General features: G+C 43.1%; 3 protein-coding genes across 13 annotated transcripts in view; 1 reads left to right on the top strand and 2 right to left on the bottom strand.

Moving 5' to 3' along the window:
- The window catches only part of gpx8 (glutathione peroxidase 8 (putative)), a 2,676-nt gene extending 1,413 nt beyond the window's left edge, over positions 1 to 1,263 (top strand). Inside the window, exons 2-3 of the mRNA XM_083553479.1 lie at positions 188 to 449; positions 727 to 1,263. Coding sequence (XP_083409605.1) covers positions 188 to 449; positions 727 to 890 — 426 coding nt within the window. The 3' untranslated portion in view covers positions 891 to 1,263. The remainder of the gene's footprint in view (positions 1 to 187; positions 450 to 726) is intronic.
- Positions 1 to 14,612, bottom strand: part of LOC310732793 (uncharacterized protein) — a 339,677-nt gene extending 325,065 nt beyond the window's left edge. Inside the window, exons 1-10 of one of the 8 annotated variants that reach the window (XR_014535547.1) lie at positions 14,535 to 14,612; positions 13,569 to 13,632; positions 12,963 to 13,070; positions 10,832 to 10,933; positions 10,101 to 10,202; positions 9,641 to 9,727; positions 9,330 to 9,392; positions 8,786 to 9,204; positions 8,528 to 8,700; positions 2,036 to 2,888 (exon numbers count right to left, since the gene is read on the bottom strand). Coding sequence is in view for 4 of the 8 variants with exons in the window: in XM_083553463.1 (XP_083409589.1) it covers positions 2,544 to 2,888; positions 8,528 to 8,700; positions 8,786 to 9,204; positions 9,330 to 9,392; positions 9,641 to 9,727; positions 10,101 to 10,202; positions 10,832 to 10,933; positions 12,963 to 13,070; positions 13,569 to 13,630 (1,461 nt within the window). In the remaining 4 variants the exon portion in view is untranslated. Of the gene's footprint in view, positions 1 to 1,932; positions 2,889 to 8,527; positions 8,701 to 8,785; positions 9,205 to 9,329; positions 9,393 to 9,640; positions 9,728 to 10,100; positions 10,203 to 10,831; positions 10,934 to 12,962; positions 13,071 to 13,568; positions 13,633 to 14,534 lie in introns of those variants that run through there. The other 7 variants (XR_014535548.1, XR_014535549.1, XR_014535550.1 and 4 more) reach the window with 7 other exon arrangements.
- A 1,317-nt stretch (positions 14,613 to 15,929) lies between these two features.
- Positions 15,930 to 20,000, bottom strand: part of lrrc75ba (leucine rich repeat containing 75Ba) — a 19,071-nt gene continuing 15,000 nt past the window's right edge. Inside the window, exons 2-4 of one of the 4 annotated variants that reach the window (XR_014535669.1) lie at positions 19,974 to 20,000; positions 17,541 to 19,327; positions 15,930 to 17,276 (exon numbers count right to left, since the gene is read on the bottom strand). The exon at positions 19,974 to 20,000 is cut by the window's right edge and continues 319 nt beyond it. Coding sequence is in view for 1 of the 4 variants with exons in the window: in XM_083554312.1 (XP_083410438.1) it covers positions 19,079 to 19,327; positions 19,974 to 20,000 (276 nt within the window). In the remaining 3 variants the exon portion in view is untranslated. Of the gene's footprint in view, positions 19,328 to 19,973 lie in introns of all 4 variants that reach the window. The other 3 variants (XR_014535670.1, XR_014535671.1, XM_083554312.1) reach the window with 3 other exon arrangements.

Below are 20,000 nucleotides of genomic sequence, written 5' to 3'. Positions count from 1 at the left end.
TCCGTTTCAGAATGAAATGTAAAGTATAAGAGCGTGTGGAGTTCAGAGCTGCTGTTATAGACAATTAACAACTCTGACCAATCAGAATGCAGGATTCAGGAGCAGTGTGTTAGCAGTGTGTTAGCAGTGTGTTAGCAGTGTGCTAGCAGTGTGCTAGCAGTGGATGACTGTGTGATTGTACTTTCAGGTGTCTCTGGTTGTAAATGTAGCGAGTCACAGTGAACACACTGAGCAGAACTACAGAGACCTGCAGGAGCTGCACCGGGCCCTGGGCTCCACCCACTTCACCGTCCTGGCCTTCCCGTGTGCCCAATATGGAGACACGGAACCGGGGATGGGCCGCGACGCAGAGGCCTTCGCCAGGTCCAACTACGCCGTCACGTTTCCCTTCTTCAACGTGATCAAAATCATGGGGTCAGAGGCAGAGCCAGCTTTCAGATTCCTCACAGGTAAAAACTGAACCCAGATACAAACACAACCTGAAGAACCGGTACACACACACACACACACACACACACACACACACACACACACACACTGCAGGGAGGATGGTCTGATTTAGTGTTACACTTCTTTAAAAGTGTATTTAGAAGTTGTAGTACAGTATGTATTTACACTGCAGTGTTGTGTTACTAATAAACATCAGTCTGGAGTGTGTGTGTTTTATGGTTGTGTTTGCGTTACCGTCGCTGGAGTGTTTACAGAATGTCTCTGACTGACACACAGAATCAGTTCAACAAATACCCAAGTGGAACTTCTGGAAGTTCCTGGTGAGTGCTGAGGGTCAGGTCCTGCATGTGTGGAAGCCGGAGGAACCGATGGAGGAAATCAGGAGGGAAGTGACGGCTCTCGTTCGGGAAATCATACTGAAGAAGAGACACGAGCTCTGAGGGAGGTTCTGTATGCTGACGTGGAGATGTTCTGAAGGTTCTGTGAGGAACCAAGCCTCCAAGTGTGTGGTGCTGGGACAGAACAGAGAACTCTACATGTGGTACTGAAGTGTGTGTGTGTGTGTGTGTGTGTGTGTGTGTGTGTGTGTGTGTGTGTGTGTGTGTGTGTGTGTGTGTGTATGAAAGGTGGATTTGTAAGAGTGAAGTGTGAAATCTTAGGGTGATCATCTGCAACCACCGATCACAAAGATCTCGAAATGTCTCATATTTAATGCAGTTTCTGTTCATCATTTTCATCTGATCTTGTGATCATCACACCTCCTCTCTGATCACAGAATTGTATTAATAAAAATACTTCATGAAAAATATCAAACAGCCCAACAGTTTGATCATAAACACTCCTACATCTGACCTCAGTGTGCTGATGGACGTGACCCCAGAGATGCAGCAGCTCACAGACTCCTCACATCTGCTTTAACATCATTCCAGGGGAGTTTGTGTTCCAGCAAGACGCCGCTTTTACTGAAGTACGAGGTTCAGAATGAGCTCAGAACATCAGCGTGATGCGAGTTGTGCTTTAGTCCACAAAAACTCCACCTGACACACTGACGTTCCAGACTACACTTCCCTCTCCATCACATACCTGCCCTCCATCACGCTCCAGTAATCACAGCCAGAAACCTCCTCTAAACCACTGCTGAACAGTACTGAAGGAAAAGTCAGTAGTTTATTTGTGTATCTGTATTTTACTGAACTATTTTATTTGGGGAGATTTTTACTGTAACTTCACATTTCACACTCAAATCCCTCACTTTTTACTACATTTAGTGAAATCACTCGTTTCTTTTTATTAACGAGGATAAAAACGTGACTGGTGAAACACGCAGCGAGTCACCAATCAGGATCGAGCGCACGCTCTGTTTTACACGTGTTCTGATCACCAACATCCAGTTCAGCATCAGTTCAACATCAAGCAGAACATTTAGAGAGGAATAAATGATGAAGAAACTCCAGACTGGAACTCACCACCACACACGTGACCTCGTTTACACGTTTTTATTTAAAGGTTTTATATGCAATAATAATTATAGTAGAAATCAATCAGTGTTTGAGTCTTTAATCTCATTCTATTAATAGATCAGTGCTGAGAGTCACATTCGAGTCTTTACACAGAAACTGAGGAGATTAAGTGAAGAATCTTTACACAATCACACACACAGCACTTAATCATTACAGATTACACCTTTCCCTCCTGGGGATAAAATGTTCTCCATAAACTACACTAACGGTTCTGTGGAAGATTCACTCCAAACGTATGTCAGAAAAGTTCTCCATCACTACTACAGCTGCTGAGAAAAACATTCACATCATAAAGAAGGAAAAAAATCACATAATAGTACCTGATCCTGAACAAGTAGCTGCTCCCCTCAACATTCAGTCATCAGGAGGATCTACTGTAGCTTAGCAACTCTACAGAACTAGCTAACAAATTTAACAAGCGAATTTACAAAACTCTTTCATCTGTACATCAGACGCATGTAACATGAAACACGAGTCTCATTCCAGGTTCACTCGAGGAGCTGGAAATTCTTCATGTTCCTCTGAGGAGTGAAGGTAAACCCTAGCAGGTTAGATGCCACCTGTACACTGTGTTCAGCTCACAGTTTTAATCTGAAGGTCCATGGATTTCTCCACTGTGCGGAATATGGGGTAGATCTTGTCTCCAGGTCCCAGTTTCATGTCCTTGAAGGTGTAGATTTGATCTTTGGTGTCGACATTGTAAAAGGTCACCCACCTCTCGTCCACGTCCACACAGACGCCCAACACCTGGGGCACGGAGTTGATGGAGAGACGCACCACGTGATTCTCCAGGGCTGAGAAGGAGAGCCAGAAGTGGAAGATGCACCAGTAGCCCTGAAACGGAGCGAAGGCGAAGCGACCGTTCCTCTCTGCCGAGCTCTTCATCACGCCAATCGTGAACTCCTTATTCACCTCCACCTGCAACACAACACTCACGTTACAACGCTCTCCATCCTGAGGAGCAACAGTTCACCAAGACCTTTCAAAAAGGAACAGTGGTGATTAGTGGTGGAGAACAGTTGTGTGTATAGGTGTGTACATGTATGTAAAGGTCTGTATAGGTGTGTACATGTGTGTAAAGGTGTGTACATGTATGTAAAGGTCTCCATAGGTGTGTACAGATGTGTAAAGGTTTGTACAGGAGTGTATAGGTATGTACAGCTGTGTACATGTGTGTAAAGGTGTGTACAGGTGTGTACATGTATGTATAGGTGTGTACAGGTGTGTGCAGGTGTGTAAAGGTTTGTACAGGAGTGTATAGGTATGTACAGCTGTGTACATGTGTGTAAAGGTGTGTACAGGTGTGTACATGTATGTATAGGTGTGTACAGGTGTGTGCAGGTGTGTAAAGGTTTGTACAGGAGTGTATAGGTATGTACAGGTGTGTATAGGTGTATACATGTGTGTATAGGTGTGTGTATAGTCGTGTGCAGGTGTGTACATGTGTGTATAGTCGTGTGCAGGTGTGTACATGTGTGTATAGGTGTGTGTATAGGTGTGTGCAGGTGTGTACATGTGTGTATAGGTGTGTGTATAGGTGTGTGCAGGTGTGTACATGTGTGTATAAGTGTGTGCAGGTGTGTACATGTGTGTATAGTTGTGTGCAGGTGTGTACATGTGTGTATAGTCGTGTGCAGGTGTGTACATGTGTGTATAGGTGTGTGCAGGTGTGTACATGTGTGTATAAGTGTGTGCAGGTGTGTACATGTGTGTATAGTTGTGTGCAGGTGTGTACATGTGTGTATAGTTGTGTGCAGGTGTGTACATGTGTGTATAGTCGTGTATAGTTGTGTGCAGGTGTGTACATGTGTGTATAGTCGTGTATAGTTGTGTGCAGGTGTGTACATGTGTGTATAGGTGTGTGCAGGTGTGTACGTGTGTGTATAGTTGTGTGCAGGTGTGTACATGTGTGTATAGTTGTGTGCAGGTGTGTACATGTGTGTATAGTTGTGTGCAGGTGTGTACGTGTGTATAGTCGTGTATAGTTGTGTGCAGGTGTGTACATGTGTGTAAAGTTGTGTGCAGGTGTGTACGTGTGTATAGTCGTGTATAGTTGTGTGCAGGTGTGTACATGTGTGTATAGTTGTGTGCAGGTGTGTACATGTGTGTATAGTTGTGTGCAGGTGTGTACATGTGTATAGTCGTGTATAGTTGTGTGCAGGTGTGTACATGTGTATAGTCGTGTATAGTTGTGTGCAGGTGTGTACATGTGTGTATAGTTGTGTGCAGGTGTGTACATGTGTGTATAGTTGTGTGCAGGTGTGTACGTGTGTATAGTCGTGTATAGTTGTGTGCAGGTGTGTACATGTGTGTATAGTTGTGTGCAGGTGTGTACGTGTGTATAGTTGTGTGCAGGTGTGTACGTGTGTATAGTTGTGTGCAGGTGTGTACATGTGTGTATAGTCGTGTGCAGGTGTGTACATGTGTGTATAGTTGTGTGCAGGTGTGTACATGTGTGTATAGTTGTGTGCAGGTGTGTACATGTGTGTATAGTCGTGTGCAGGTGTGTACATGTGTGTATAGTCGTGTATAGTTGTGTGCAGGTGTGTACGTGTGTATAGTTGTGTGCAGGTGTGTACATGTGTGTATAGTTGTGTGCAGGTGTGTACGTGTGTATAGTTGTGTGCAGGTGTGTACATGTGTGTATAGTTGTGTGCAGGTGTGTACATGTGTGTATAGTTGTGTGCAGGTGTGTACATGTGTGTATAGTTGTGTGCAGGTGTGTACATGTGTGTATAGTCGTGTGCAGGTGTGTACATGTGTGTATAGTCGTGTATAGTTGTGTGCAGGTGTGTACGTGTGTATAGTTGTGTGCAGGTGTGTACATGTGTGTATAGTTGTGTGCAGGTGTGTACATGTGTGTATAGTTGTGTGCAGGTGTGTACATGTGTGTATAGTCGTGTATAGTTGTGTGCAGGTGTGTACGTGTGTATAGTTGTGTGCAGGTGTGTACATGTGTGTATAGTCGTGTATAGTTGTGTGCAGGTGTGTACATGTGTGTATAGTCGTGTATAGTTGTGTGCAGGTGTGTACATGTGTGTATAGGTGTGTGCAGGTGTGTACATGTGTGTATAGTTGTGTGCAGGTGTGTACGTGTGTGTATAGTTGTGTGCAGGTGTGTACATGTGTGTATAGTTGTGTGCAGGTGTGTACATGTGTGTATAGTTGTGTGCAGGTGTGTACGTGTGTATAGTCGTGTATAGTTGTGTGCAGGTGTGTACATGTGTGTAAAGTTGTGTGCAGGTGTGTACGTGTGTATAGTCGTGTATAGTTGTGTGCAGGTGTGTACATGTGTGTATAGTTGTGTGCAGGTGTGTACATGTGTGTATAGTTGTGTGCAGGTGTGTACATGTGTATAGTCGTGTATAGTTGTGTGCAGGTGTGTACATGTGTGTATAGTTGTGTGCAGGTGTGTACATGTGTGTATAGTTGTGTGCAGGTGTGTACATGTGTGTATAGTTGTGTGCAGGTGTGTACGTGTGTATAGTCGTGTATAGTTGTGTGCAGGTGTGTACGTGTGTGTATAGTTGTGTGCAGGTGTGTACGTGTGTATAGTTGTGTGCAGGTGTGTACGTGTGTATAGTCGTGTGCAGGTGTGTACATGTGTGTATAGTTGTGTGCAGGTGTGTACATGTGTGTATAGTTGTGTGCAGGTGTGTGCAGGTGTGTACATGTGTGTATAGTCGTGTGCAGGTGTGTACATGTGTGTATAGTCGTGTATAGTTGTGTGCAGGTGTGTACATGTGTGTATAGTTGTGTGCAGGTGTGTACGTGTGTATAGTTGTGTGCAGGTGTGTACATGTGTGTATAGTTGTGTGCAGGTGTGTACATGTGTGTATAGTTGTGTGCAGGTGTGTACATGTGTGTATAGTTGTGTGCAGGTGTGTACATGTGTGTATAGTCGTGTGCAGGTGTGTACATGTGTGTATAGTCGTGTGCAGGTGTGTACATGTGTGTATAGTCGTGTATAGTTGTGTGCAGGTGTGTACGTGTGTATAGTCGTGTGCAGGTGTGTACATGTGTGTATAGTCGTGTGCAGGTGTGTACATGTGTGTATAGTCGTGTGCAGGTGTGTACATGTGTGTATAGTTGTGTGCAGGTGTGTACATGTGTGTATAGTTGTGTGCAGGTGTGTACATGTGTGTATAGTCGTGTGCAGGTGTGTACATGTGTGTATAGTCGTGTATAGTTGTGTGCAGGTGTGTACGTGTGTATAGTCGTGTGCAGGTGTGTACATGTGTGTATAGTCGTGTGCAGGTGTGTACATGTGTGTATAGTTGTGTGCAGGTGTGTACATGTGTGTATAGTTGTGTGCAGGTGTGTACATGTGTGTATAGTTGTGTGCAGGTGTGTACATGTGTGTATAGTCGTGTGCAGGTGTGTACATGTGTGTATAGTTGTGTATAGTTGTGTGCAGGTGTGTACGTGTGTATAGTTGTGTGCAGGTGTGTACATGTGTGTATAGTCGTGTATAGTTGTGTGCAGGTGTGTACGTGTGTATAGTTGTGTGCAGGTGTGTACATGTGTGTATAGTTGTGTGCAGGTGTGTACGTGTGTATAGTTGTGTGCAGGTGTGTACATGTGTGTATAGTTGTGTGCAGGTGTGTACATGTGTGTATAGTTGTGTGCAGGTGTGTACATGTGTGTATAGTCGTGTGCAGGTGTGTACATGTGTGTATAGTTGTGTGCAGGTGTGTACATGTGTGTATAGTCGTGTGCAGGTGTGTACATGTGTGTATAGTCGTGTATAGTTGTGTGCAGGTGTGTACGTGTGTATAGTTGTGTGCAGGTGTATACATGTGTGTATAGTCGTGTGCAGGTGTGTACATGTGTGTATAGTTGTGTGCAGGTGTGTACATGTGTGTATAGTTGTGTGCAGGTGTGTACATGTGTGTATAGTTGTGTGCAGGTGTGTGCAGGTGTGTACATGTGTGTATAGTTGTGTGCAGGTGTGTACATGTGTGTATAGTCGTGTGCAGGTGTGTACATGTGTGTATAGTCGTGTATAGTTGTGTGCAGGTGTGTATAGTTGTGTGCAGGTGTGTACATGTGTGTATAGTCGTGTGCAGGTGTGTACATGTGTGTATAGTTGTGTGCAGGTGTGTACATGTGTGTATAGTTGTGTGCAGGTGTGTACATGTGTGTATAGTCGTGTGCAGGTGTGTACATGTGTGTATAGTTGTGTGCAGGTGTGTACATGTGTGTATAGTCGTGTATAGTTGTGTGCAGGTGTGTATAGTTGTGTGCAGGTGTGTACATGTGTGTATAGTCGTGTGCAGGTGTGTACATGTGTGTATAGTTGTGTGCAGGTGTGTACATGTGTGTATAGTCGTGTGCAGGTGTGTACATGTGTGTATAGTCGTGTATAGTTGTGTGCAGGTGTGTATAGTTGTGTGCAGGTGTGTACATGTGTGTATAGTCGTGTGCAGGTGTGTACATGTGTGTATAGTTGTGTGCAGGTGTGTACATGTGTGTATAGTTGTGTGCAGGTGTGTACATGTGTGTATAGTTGTGTGCAGGTGTGTACATGTGTGTATAGTCGTGTGCAGGTGTGTACATGTGTGTATAGTCGTGTATAGTTGTGTGCAGGTGTGTACGTGTGTATAGTTGTGTGCAGGTGTGTACATGTGTGTATAGTTGTGTGCAGGTGTGTACGTGTGTATAGTTGTGTGCAGGTGTGTACATGTGTGTATAGTTGTGTGCAGGTGTGTACATGTGTGTATAGTTGTGTGCAGGTGTGTACATGTGTGTATAGTCGTGTGCAGGTGTGTACATGTGTGTATAGTCGTGTGCAGGTGTGTACATGTGTGTATAGTCGTGTGCAGGTGTGTACATGTGTGTATAGTCGTGTATAGTTGTGTGCAGATGTGTACGTGTGTATAGTTGTGTGCAGGTGTGTACATGTGTGTATAGTCGTGTGCAGGTGTGTACATGTGTGTATAGTTGTGTGCAGGTGTGTACATGTGTGTATAGTTGTGTGCAGGTGTGTACATGTGTGTATAGTCGTGTGCAGGTGTGTACATGTGTGTATAGTCGTGTATAGTTGTGTGCAGGTGTGTACGTGTGTATAGTTGTGTGCAGGTGTGTACATGTGTGTATAGTTGTGTGCAGGTGTGTACGTGTGTATAGTTGTGTGCAGGTGTGTACATGTGTGTATAGTTGTGTGCAGGTGTGTACATGTGTGTATAGTTGTGTGCAGGTGTGTACATGTGTGTATAGTCGTGTGCAGGTGTGTACATGTGTGTATAGTCGTGTGCAGGTGTGTACATGTGTGTATAGTCGTGTGCAGGTGTGTACATGTGTGTATAGTCGTGTATAGTTGTGTGCAGATGTGTACGTGTGTATAGTTGTGTGCAGGTGTGTACATGTGTGTATAGTCGTGTGCAGGTGTGTACATGTGTGTATAGTTGTGTGCAGGTGTGTACATGTGTGTATAGTTGTGTGCAGGTGTGTACATGTGTGTATAGTCGTGTGCAGGTGTGTACATGTGTGTATAGTCGTGTATAGTTGTGTGCAGGTGTGTACGTGTGTATAGTTGTGTGCAGGTGTGTACATACATGCCAATAATGTCGTCCTGAGCTGAAGCCGTCTTTGGCGATCACACACTCCCACCTGTCGAACCTCTGAGGTCCGGGCTGGACTTTGGATTTGTGGCCCATTCGCACTCGTTTCCCGCTCTGAGAGATGACTAGTGTACGGTGAGCCGTCTCAGGATCCAAAACCACGTCGGCTGCCAGGGGAGAAAATTCACCCGTCAGTTCTCTGAGTTTATTTTCGCTCAGTACGAGAACTTCACCTCATGGTTCCTCTCTCACCTGCTGTGGGTTTTGTCCCTCTGATAATGTACGCAGGAAGACTCGGAGAGCTGCTGTCCTTTTTCACAGACTTTAGTTCTTCTCTCAGCAGCCGGTTCACTTCCTCCAGCTTCCTGATCACCTCCTTCAAATCAGCATTCTGCTTGTACACTTCCAGATCTTTGGTGACCTCCACCAGCTGGTGCTGCTCCATCTCCCTGCACCTGTAGTGATCCCTGGCATGCTTCTCACAAAAGGAACGAACACAAGTTAAGCACGACTTCCAGGCTTTAAATTTCCTCCCGCTGCACGCGTCACAGGCCACATCTTCAGCTCCGGCGTACTGAGCCGTCAGCACCTGCTCTTTACTCGCGGACGAACCGCTGGCGCCTGACGAGCCGGTGATCCCTGAGTCTCTGCTCAGCGCTGGAGATGGAGACCTGAAAACCCAAATCACACCAATCACTCGTTCACTGCAGAAGAGTTGGCTTTGTTTAATTTCTGTTAGATGGAAGTGAATGTATTTCTGATGAAGGAAAAGCCGAGTGAAGGTGTGAGGAATCACCTGGGGTTAAACTCGTGTGATCCACTGAGACTCGGAGGCCTTTCCATTGAGTTATTGCTTCTCCTGTACGAAATACAAATCCGTTAACATTAATTGTGGTGTTTTTATAAACGATGAATAGAACAGGAGTGTTTTCTCAGAGAGCAGCTGTGACTTCTGTCTCCTCTCAATAAAAACACAATCAGAATTATTAAATTCTGGTTTAAATACAGTAAAATGTCACACACATCTGCTGAGGTAAATCAACTATAAAGCTCTAAATTCTATAACTGTGTGCGTCTGCTAGTGTGTGTTTCAGAATGATATTTTACCTGCATTTAACCAGAGGGTCAAACGTAAACTCAGCAGACTCCAAAGAGTTCACACTCATACGGGACTGGACGCTCGGAGACTTCGGCCTGTACACGGTCCAGAGAACACAAAGTGAACATTATGTAGAAACATCTGCATGACACTGGATTGTAATTGGTCAGCAGTTGGTGATTAGTGCTCTAAAACAGTGGTGCAGGTTTATATCATGCGCTCGTTCTGAGACGTTATTGTTTCTATAGTAACAGTTCATTCACATGTCCTGTAAATTATGTCATTAAGAGGTTTTATGTAAACAAGGTGTTTATGTGAGATGAATGAAGGGAGTCTCCAGGGTCTAAGATTTATACCAGTCAGAGGTGAAGATGTAACTGTAACTCAGAGATCTGCTATACCGACTTTAACCAACAGGGGACGACAGATGACTGATTCACTTAACAGGTTTAAACTGTTCAGATTTACCTTCCATCGTCTTCCTTATCATCATCCTGACATTCAGGCACTGAATCAAAAGAGCAAACACTAACATCCGACCTCAGAGACCAGGTTCTGTTCAGGGGTGAGCTGAAGAAGAAGACAGTCAAAGGTCATTAAAAAAAAAAAAAAACTGTCAAACTGACTAAAGTAGATTTAGTAAGATCACAAAACAAGGAAGGAAACATCTGAGCTACACCAGGACAATTAAAAACTAACCTGAACTCTAACCCGAGCTCTAACCCAAACTCGGAATCTATCCCCAACTTGAATTTTAACTCAAACTCGAACTTTAAACTGAACTCAAACTCTAACTCTAACCTAAATCCGAACTCTAACCTGAACCCAAACTCGAACTCTAACCCAAACCTGAACGCTGCTCACTGAAAATGGTGGAACAAAGAACGTATATTTTTAGTGAGCAGCGTTCAGGTTTGGGTTAGAGTTCGAGTTGTGTGTGTGTGTGTGTGTGTGTGTGTGTGTGTGTGCGCGTTTGTGTTTGTGTAAGTGTAAGTGTGTGTGGTAGCCATGTTAAAAGGGTATGGTGACTGCTGGAGTTTCTGAGATGAGATCTGAATCCCAGTACAAACACGATTAAACATTTCCTACCGTTTTTTTGTGTGTGTGTGTGTGTGTGTGTGTGTGTGTGTGTGTGTGTGTGTGTGTGTGTGTGTGTGTGTGTAAATCAGATCAGAGTGAAATTTCTCTTGTTGTTTTACCGTCCCGGTTCTGTAGATCTTTTGAAGTTAACAGCTGCATCTAAAGATCTGGAGCTGGCTCTGGTCTCGCTGCTATTAGGCTGAGAGCTGAACATCATCCTGCTTCAGAGGGGAAAAGTGTCCACATTACAGCAGGTCAAGTGTGGATAAATACCTCCTGTTCATCTAACTCCACATGGAGTTCACCTGAGTTCCACCCTGGAACTCCAGTGTAATTTAGCTAAAGTAAGTCACGTCTGACTAAGACTTTATTGGCATCAGAATTTTTTGAATTTCTGCCATGACACTTTTTTGCCATAACAATGAACAAAGAGAATCTACAGGAAAACCTAATCTTTCCATATGTGCGTGTGAGTGTGTGAGTGTGTGTGTGTGTGTGTGTGTGTGTGTGTGTGTTCTACACCACACCCTGTAGACTCCACCTCTCTGAGTCTGGAGGACCAATCATAGCAGTGCTGGAATACAGCCACACATATTGTTCCTAAATCCAGTCTCTCCACACTGTTTACTGGACACTTCATGGAGACGTGAGTGTGTGTTCATTAAAAAAAATCCTTTGGTGATTTTAGATTATACTATACTACCTCAAATATACAACCCACACACACACCCACACACACACACACACACACACACACACACACACACACACACACACACACACACACACCTCAGATCATGGACTAGAGTATGGACAGGAATGAATGTGTAGAAGCAGCAGTCAGGATTCTGTAGATCAGCGTGTAAATGCACACGATCCAGTCATTATAGTTACAGAAGTCAGGTGAGTCTCAGTGTCTCAAGTCTGGATAAATGTGGAGGTTTGTGTTATGAAGGAGATCCGGTGTAAAACATGTGCTAAATTAAATATGCGGATCAGGAATCAGAACTTCATAGCGGATCGGTCGAGACCCGGGTTACCAACAACCACCACAGGTATCATTAACAACAGGGTACCGGTGTAAATTGGGCTACTGTTGGCTGAAGGAGGGGAAGGAGAGGAGCAAGACGTCTACAGAGACAGCAGGGAAAGGAGAAGTGGAGGAGAGTGGAGGAGAAGTGGAGGAGAGTGGAGGTTCAGGTTGGCAGATGGTGGTAGATTTTGTTAAAAGGATGGAAATGGCAGTGGTGAACACGTATTTTAAGAAGAAGGAGGATCATAGGGTGACGTATAAGAGTGGAGGAAGGTGCACACAGGTGGACTATGTTCTGTGTAGGAGATACAACCTGAAGGAGATTGGAGACTGTAAGGTGTTGGCAGGGGACAGTGTAGCTAGACAGCATCAGATGGTGGTCTGTAGGATGGTTTTGGAGGTGAAGAAGAAGAGGAGGAGAGAAAGAGGGCTGAAAGAAGGATAAGATGGTGGGAACTGAAGGAGGAAGACTGTAGTGTGAGGTTCAGGAAAGAGGTCAGACTGGAGCTCGGTGGTGGTGAAGAGGTGCTGGATGATTGTGGAGCTACTGCAGAAGTGATGAGGGAGACAGATAGAAAGGTTCTTGGTGTGACATCTGGAAATAGAAAGGAAGATAAAGAGACGTGGTGGTGGAATGAGGAAGTGCAGGAGAACAGAAGGAGAAAGAGGTTGGAGAAACAGAATTGGGATCGACAGAGTGATGAGAAAAGTAGGCAGGAGAACAAGGAGCTGCAGCAGCAGGTAAAGAGGGATGTGGTGAAAACCAAGGAAAAGGCATATGAGGAGCTGTAGGAGAAGTTGGACACTGAGGAAGGAGAAAAGGATTTGTAGTGATTGTCCAGGCAGAGGAACCGAGCTGGGAAGGATGTGCTGCAAGTTAGAGCAATAAAGGATGGAGATGGAAATGTGTTGACTAGTGAGGAGAGTGTGTTGAGAAGGTGGAGGGAGTATTTTGAGCAGCTGATGAACTAAGAAGGTTGGAGGATGTGGAGTTGGTAAAGCAGGATGTAGATAGGATTAGTAAGGAGGAAGTGAGAGCAGCGATTAAGAGGATGAACAGCAGGGTGGAAAGTCGGTTGGACCAGATGACATACCGGTAGAAGCAGATGTAGAGAACAGAGTAGTATGAAGGTGGATGATCCGCTTTGGTGACCCCTAACGGGAGCACCCGAAAGAAGAAGAAGAAGAATCTAAAGGCTCTCAAGCAGATGATTTACCTTCTCAATTCTGTAGATCTTTTGAAGTTAACAGCTGCATCCAGAGATCTGGAGCTGGCTCTGGCTTGGGTCTCACTGCTCTCAGGCTGAGACCTGCACATCATCCTGCTTCAGAGAAGAAAAAGGTTCAAGTTACACCAAGAACAGTCTGGATAAATATCTCATGTCCCTCTAACGCCACATGGAACTGAGGAACAGATGAGTTTTAGTGTCAGATGTTCGCTTGAGTTCCACCTTGGAGCTACAGTGTAATGTAAAACACTCAAACTGAGTCTCATCAAACCTCTTCCATCTCAAGATTTTCAGTAAATGTCCTGATGTGGGATTTACTGACATCTACAGTGTGTGTTGCATAAGTATTTGCCCCCTGTATTTTCCTAAGAGTAACTCATGTGAGGTGATGAATTTTTAGACATGAGTGAATATAAATCTGTAACTTCAGTCTCTCCACGTTTACAGAACACTATATGAAGATTCGAGTGTGTGTTAATGGAAAACATGGAGTTTCATTTCTCACTTCATTAGCTTTAAATTTCGCACACAAAAAATCTCTCAGTTCATGGACGTCATGAAGACGTGCTGTGTGTGGAGGTGAAGGTGTCTCACCTCGCGTCTGGGTCTGTGTCTGGGTGTGTGTCTGGGTGTGTGTCTGGGTTTGGTGGATCCATGTCTGCAAAATAAAAAACAATTTCATAAACTTTTTATTTTATACATTTATTCATCTTCATTTATTCAGTGCAGAATTATTTACACACACACACACACACACACACACACACACACACACACACACACACACACACACACACACACACACACACACACAGACACACACATGCACTTCCACATTAACCCTTGCCAAAGACACCAAAATCCTCAAAAAAAATTTCAGTTAACTTTTTTCCTATTTTTATAGAAACAGACCCAAAAGTGAAGTAACTTTAATCAAATAACTATAATAATTAATACAATTATAAAAAAAAAATAGTAAAATGTTTTAGAATTAAAGACAAAATAAAGAGCCAAATTATTCTTAAATCCATTAAAATGAATAGAAATAATCATTATATATTTGAGATAGAAATATACAAATAATATATAAAAGTTAATAATGAATAAAATAATAATAAAAATAGGAAAATAAGTAATAAAGCTAATTTTAAATACAAACAAATAAATGAATAAATAAATCAATTTGTGTGGAATAAAAGGGTTAAATTCCACTTTACTGAAAGTATAAGATTCCCCCCATCTCTCTCTCCCTCTCTCTTTCTCTTCTCTTTTATATCTTTCATACACTCAATAAAATAAGCATATATATATATATATATAAGTATAGACTTTCTATATACTACATAGGATTGTTCTCTTCCTATATAATCTGAAGGCTGAAGGCTGAAGGCTGAAGGTGTCTCTCCGTCTCTCAGGCCTGTAGATGTGATGTACAGATAACGAGGTAATGAAGTAAAAAGGTATAGTTTATGAGTGGATGAAAACAAGGTGAAAACGAGACGATTTGAAATGAAACACTTTCCCTGGTCAGGAATAAAATGTCATGAAGTTCGCTCCTACCGTGTTTCAGTAGCTCTCAAGTGGAGGTGTTTATAATCTCTGCGGCTTTTGCCTTTTGATTGCGTGCCATGCGAGAAGCAGGAGGAGGAGGAGAAGGAGTGAGAAAGTCCATCACTTTTCCTGTTCAGCAGGAATGCAGCTCTGCAGGTCTCACTGCAGCGATATCATTTCTACACACTCAAACCCAGGGTACATTTAAATACCATCTCAGGAAAAGTTTTCAGGTTTTCTGTTGACTTGTTGATGACATTTATTTAAAGTACACTGGTCCCCCCGGAACATCGAGGGGGTTACGGTCTAAGACCTCTGCGAGTTCCGAAAATCAGTGAATTTTGGATGCAGCCCCTATGGTACATTAGTGACTTCGTATAGACATTATGTCACTTTAATTTCAATAATGTTTTAAAATGTTGTGAAATTTGTTATTAAAAACAGTTTGTAATGTTATTCCTAACATTCCTGAACATTCTGTCCTGCTGCAGATTCCCGCCGATTTTAGGATAATCCACAACTTCCTGTTTGTTACTTTTTAAACAAGAACCCGCGAATATTCCGAGTCGTGAATTATCGTGGGTCGACTGAAAAACTGTACACGTACAGATCAGACGTGTGATACGCATCTCTCATGAAAACCAGGAAGATCAGAGTTATTCCATCTTCATTACTGTTAATTACATAATCATCCTTTTTTATTCAAGTCAGGTTTTATTCATTTGAACTGATTATTTTCCTCTAACAGCACATGCCTGAGTGCTTTACTTCCCTTGCACCACAGTAACCCACCAGTGATTACACTTTTATCCATTTAGTGTTACTTTCCAGTCATTTCCTGTTCTCACTTACATTATAGCAGCTATAAACACTTGTTCCCTTATCATTCGCTCATTTAAAGATTTAAAGCTTGTTATATCATATCACTGAGTATAATATTATAATAAGACTCAACAAACACATGTCCATCCATCGGTCCTCCATTCACTCTTTTACTTTATCTCTGTGTGAGGTTTGGAGCAGCAGTTGTAGAGGTAACGAGTCGTATATAAAATGCCTGTATTTTATTTTGAACTATTCAGTCAGTTTTGCTCTACAAATTTCAGTGACATGTGACCATAGTATAATGTGATAATCCATGGCAAGGTGTGAGGCCTTTCACCATTTTAATGCTCTCCACTTCACCTCAGGATGTTCTCCACCTCCACATCTACACTAACATCCTGTAACACCTCACACCTACATTATATTTTTTAAATGTCCTGAAGATCTGTTCATTTCAGAAACAAAAGGGCACAGTTTATTTTTTTTTATAGAAGACCGATTTCATGTCAAGTTCCTCAGGTTCCTCAGTGGGTTGCAGTAAGGAGCTGAAGCTCTAAAATAAAAGTCATTAGCACATGATTTCAATACATAAGTGGTTTTATTACTCAATTGTCATGTAACAGTCGTATAAATTGTTGTTCATTTCACAATTTTTCCAACACACACCACATAAACACTGAGACGCGTTACACAGACGTACACAGAAATTGTAAAGACAACAGTGATGTAAAACACACTTAGCAACTTGGTTCAACATCATACACGTGAATTTTTACATCTAACACAAACTGTGTTCACGCTAGGTATTGACCGATAGCGGGTTCCTGATATGATCTCGATATTGTTTACAGAAATATGCTACGCTAGCGCTACTAAGAAACAAATGCTCACTAGCAATTAAAAAATAAAATTTACAGTACTAGCATAACTAGTAAAGTTCTATATGTTAACTGAAACATTAGCAAGTTAAAAATATAAGCTCTGAAACAAACAGGAGACAACACACACTACATCTATAAATGAAATGTTAGCTATTGTCATAGATTTGATATTTTTGTGTTGGGTGAAGGAAGTTACACACTCATGTATGCAACACACTCGACATTCAAGCAGTAAAATTCAACACAGCGGATAACTAGGCTAGTAAGTAGCATGAACACTTTAGCTGTTAAGAATAATGATGAAGCCCTTAAATACTCAAAATATGGATGATGAAAAGACAGAGTGAAAACAACTGTCATTAAAAATTTCAACAATTACCTCAGACACTTACCTCAGACAGCATCAAACGCTAACTAGCTACCTACAAGATGCAACAGAGATTTTCTTTGGGGAAAAAAGTAAAACACTGCAGCCCCATAAGGCACCACGTCTTCAAACCGACTGCCAGAGGAGTGAGAATATTTTGAGGTATACATGCTAACAATATTATTCCTGTAAAAATATTACATTATAACAAACTAGCGGTATCGTAGCAATAAAGTCAAAGGTTACAGTGTTACACAGTTGACATCGTTTATCACAATCACACAGCTAATATAAGGAATCTTCAATAAACAATTACCTCCGTGTCTGATTCACCTCAGTGTTTAATTTACCCCAGTGTTTAATTCACCTCAGTGTTTAATTTACCCCAGTGTTTAATTCACCTCAGTGTTTAATTTACCCCAGTGTTTAATTCACCTCAGTGTTTAATTTACCCCAGTATTTAATTCACCTCAGTGTTTAATTTACCCCAGTGTTTAATTCACCTCAGTGTTTACATTACCTCAGTGTCTGATTTGCATCAGATTTTAGTGTCTGATTTATCTCACAGGCAGCTGACACATGGGCCAGACATGCTAACAGCTCTGTTATAAAGTAAAGAAAGGTTGAACACACGCTCAAAGTACATAAGTACACATCACTACAGGACTGACACTAGCACTACAAACACACACAGACACACACACACGCACGCACGCACACACACACCACGTTATCAAATTACAGCAGTATACACACACACACACACGCACGCACGCACACACACACACACACACACACACACACACACACACACACACACACACCACGTTATCAAATTACAGCAGTATACACATACACACACACACACACACACACACGCACGCACACACACACACACACACACACACACCACGTTATCAAATTACAGCAGTATACACATACACACACACACACACACACACACACACACACACACGCACGCACGCACGCGCACACACGCGCACACACACACCACGTTATCACATTACAGCAGTACATACACACACACACACACACGCACACACACGCACGCACACGCACGCACGCACACGCACACACACACACACACACCCCATTATCACATTACACAAGTCCACACACACACACACACACACACACACACACACACACACACACACACACACACACACACACACACAGATGCTGTAAGTGTTAAATAGGTCTGTACACTAAACAGCTACAGGAAGCAGTGAAAACCGAAGCTCTAGTCATGCTAGCCTTTCTCTCTTAGCCTAGCGACTGAAATGCTACTCGCTAAGAGTAATATTCCTCATTTACTAGTGTATTAACAGTGTAAGAAACAGGAAGTGTTGCATTAGTAGCGACCGGTTGTGTAGTGCAGCTTAAACTGATTTACTGCTACCATGTCCTGTTGTTAGCAATGATTAATATAACGTCCAAATTAGTCGTTGGAACATCAATGTTAATCTGAGGTGTAATCTAAAAAAAATCCTGTATTAGCATAAAGTTAGCAAAAATACACAAAGCACAAAGACAGGACTGTTAGCGGTTCACACGCTGCGCTATAATAAAAAGCATTTATAATATTATATATATTTTTTAAATCTCTGTTCCTGTGGCTGAGGGACAAGCGAACGCATACCGCTGAAAAAAAAAGTCTTGACGTAGCAGTTTCGTTAGCGTTCATGTCACAAGCTGCTCTCATGGCTTTTGTTGGAAGATTAGCAAAGAACACAGTGGAGTTTAGTGATGTTAGTGGCAATGTGTTGCAGAGGCAGTACGAGCCAAATCTGACCATGCTCACACACACACACACACACACACACACACTCACACACTCACACACTCACACACACACACTCACACACACACACACACTCACACACACACACACACACACACACACACACACACACACACACACACACACACGTATCACTACAGCACTCGACTCCTTATTCAGAAACACTATGAGGATGCTAATCGGCTAATCTGGTCCACTGTCGCGTGATGTTTCTGGATCTTTCATCGGAATTAATTAATTTACTTTTAGAAAGTTTGTGGGGAAGAATATCGACATCTTCGATTCTCCTCAGTCTTCTCCTCAGTCTTCTCCTCAGTCTTCTCCTCAGTCTTGCCCGCCCTCTTCCCGCTGCAGCGCTGACGGCTAAAACGGTGAGTGTGTGCCAGTGTTTCTGTGACGCTAATCAAGCGTGTCTCGTGTCGTCTTTCTCACCGCCGTTTGACTTTCTGTGTGAATGTGGTGATGGTGCTGGATCACGATAAAGCCACGATAGGGAACAGGGGGGAACTCAGAGAGCGACGATAATCAGTGCAGAGAGGCAGCATCCATCCCCATCCCTTCATCACTCTATCCATCCGTCTTCCCCACACAGTTTCTCTATTCCTGTTCCATGGCCACAGTGCTGGGTAACGCTAAAAAGGTTAAAAGCATAGCTTCACCTCTCGCAGTAGTTCAAGGTGAAACTTCCGGAGCTCTTCTGCTCTACAATGCTCCACTGCTCCTCGTCCAGCTTGTCCTCCAAATCTTCTTCATCCTCATCCTCTTCTTCGTCTTCCTCATAAAGGCTCGGCTCCTCGATGGAGCTCTCCATGCGGTAGCAGTACGGCTGACCCTCCGTGTATTCGTATATAGTGGGCAAACTGCTCTTCAGGCTGCAGCGCCGCCTCAGCGCCACCAGAAGGGGCTGTGGAGCACAAACACCTCACGTAATCTCTTTCTAGCTGATTAGCTCGCTGCTAGTAGAGTTATCTTATATCATCACAACACACAGAATCACATAAATCTAAACCCACCAGTAGCTACAGCTAATTTGCCATAATTCGCTATATAAGCTAATGCACAAAATGTACAAATGTAGCTGGTGTTGGTTAGCAGTGTTGATGTAGCAGGTGTTAATTAGCGGTATTTATGTAGCGGGTGTTTGTTAGCGGTGTTGATGTAGCATTTGTTTGTTAGCGGTGTTGATATAAAAGGTGTTGATGTAGAAGGTGTTGGTAAGCGTTATTGATGTAGTAGGTGTTTGTTAGCTGTGTTGATGTAGCAGGTGTTGGTTAGCAGTGTTGATGTAGCAGGTGTTTGTTAGCTGTGTTGATGTAGCAGGGGCTGGTTAGCCATGTTGATGCAGCAGGTGTTGATGTAGCAGGTGTTCGTTAGCAGTGTTTATGAAGCAGGTGTTGATTAGCCGTGCTGTAGAAGGTGTTGGATATTGGTCTTGATGTTGCAGGTGTTTGTTAGCAGTGTTAATGTAGCAGGTGTTGATTAGCGGTTTTATGTAGCAGGTGTTTGTCAGCGGTGTTGAGGTAGCAGGTGTTTGTTAGTGGTGTTGCTACCTGAGGCATCGTAAAGATGTCCACATT

The sequence above is a fragment of the Silurus aristotelis genome (genome assembly GCF_946808225.1).
Source record: "Silurus aristotelis genome assembly, chromosome: 11".
NCBI classification, from domain to species: domain Eukaryota; kingdom Metazoa; phylum Chordata; class Actinopteri; order Siluriformes; family Siluridae; genus Silurus; species Silurus aristotelis.
The sequence above is the reverse complement of the archived record's forward strand: the minus strand, read 5'-3'. Positions and strand labels throughout refer to the sequence as shown.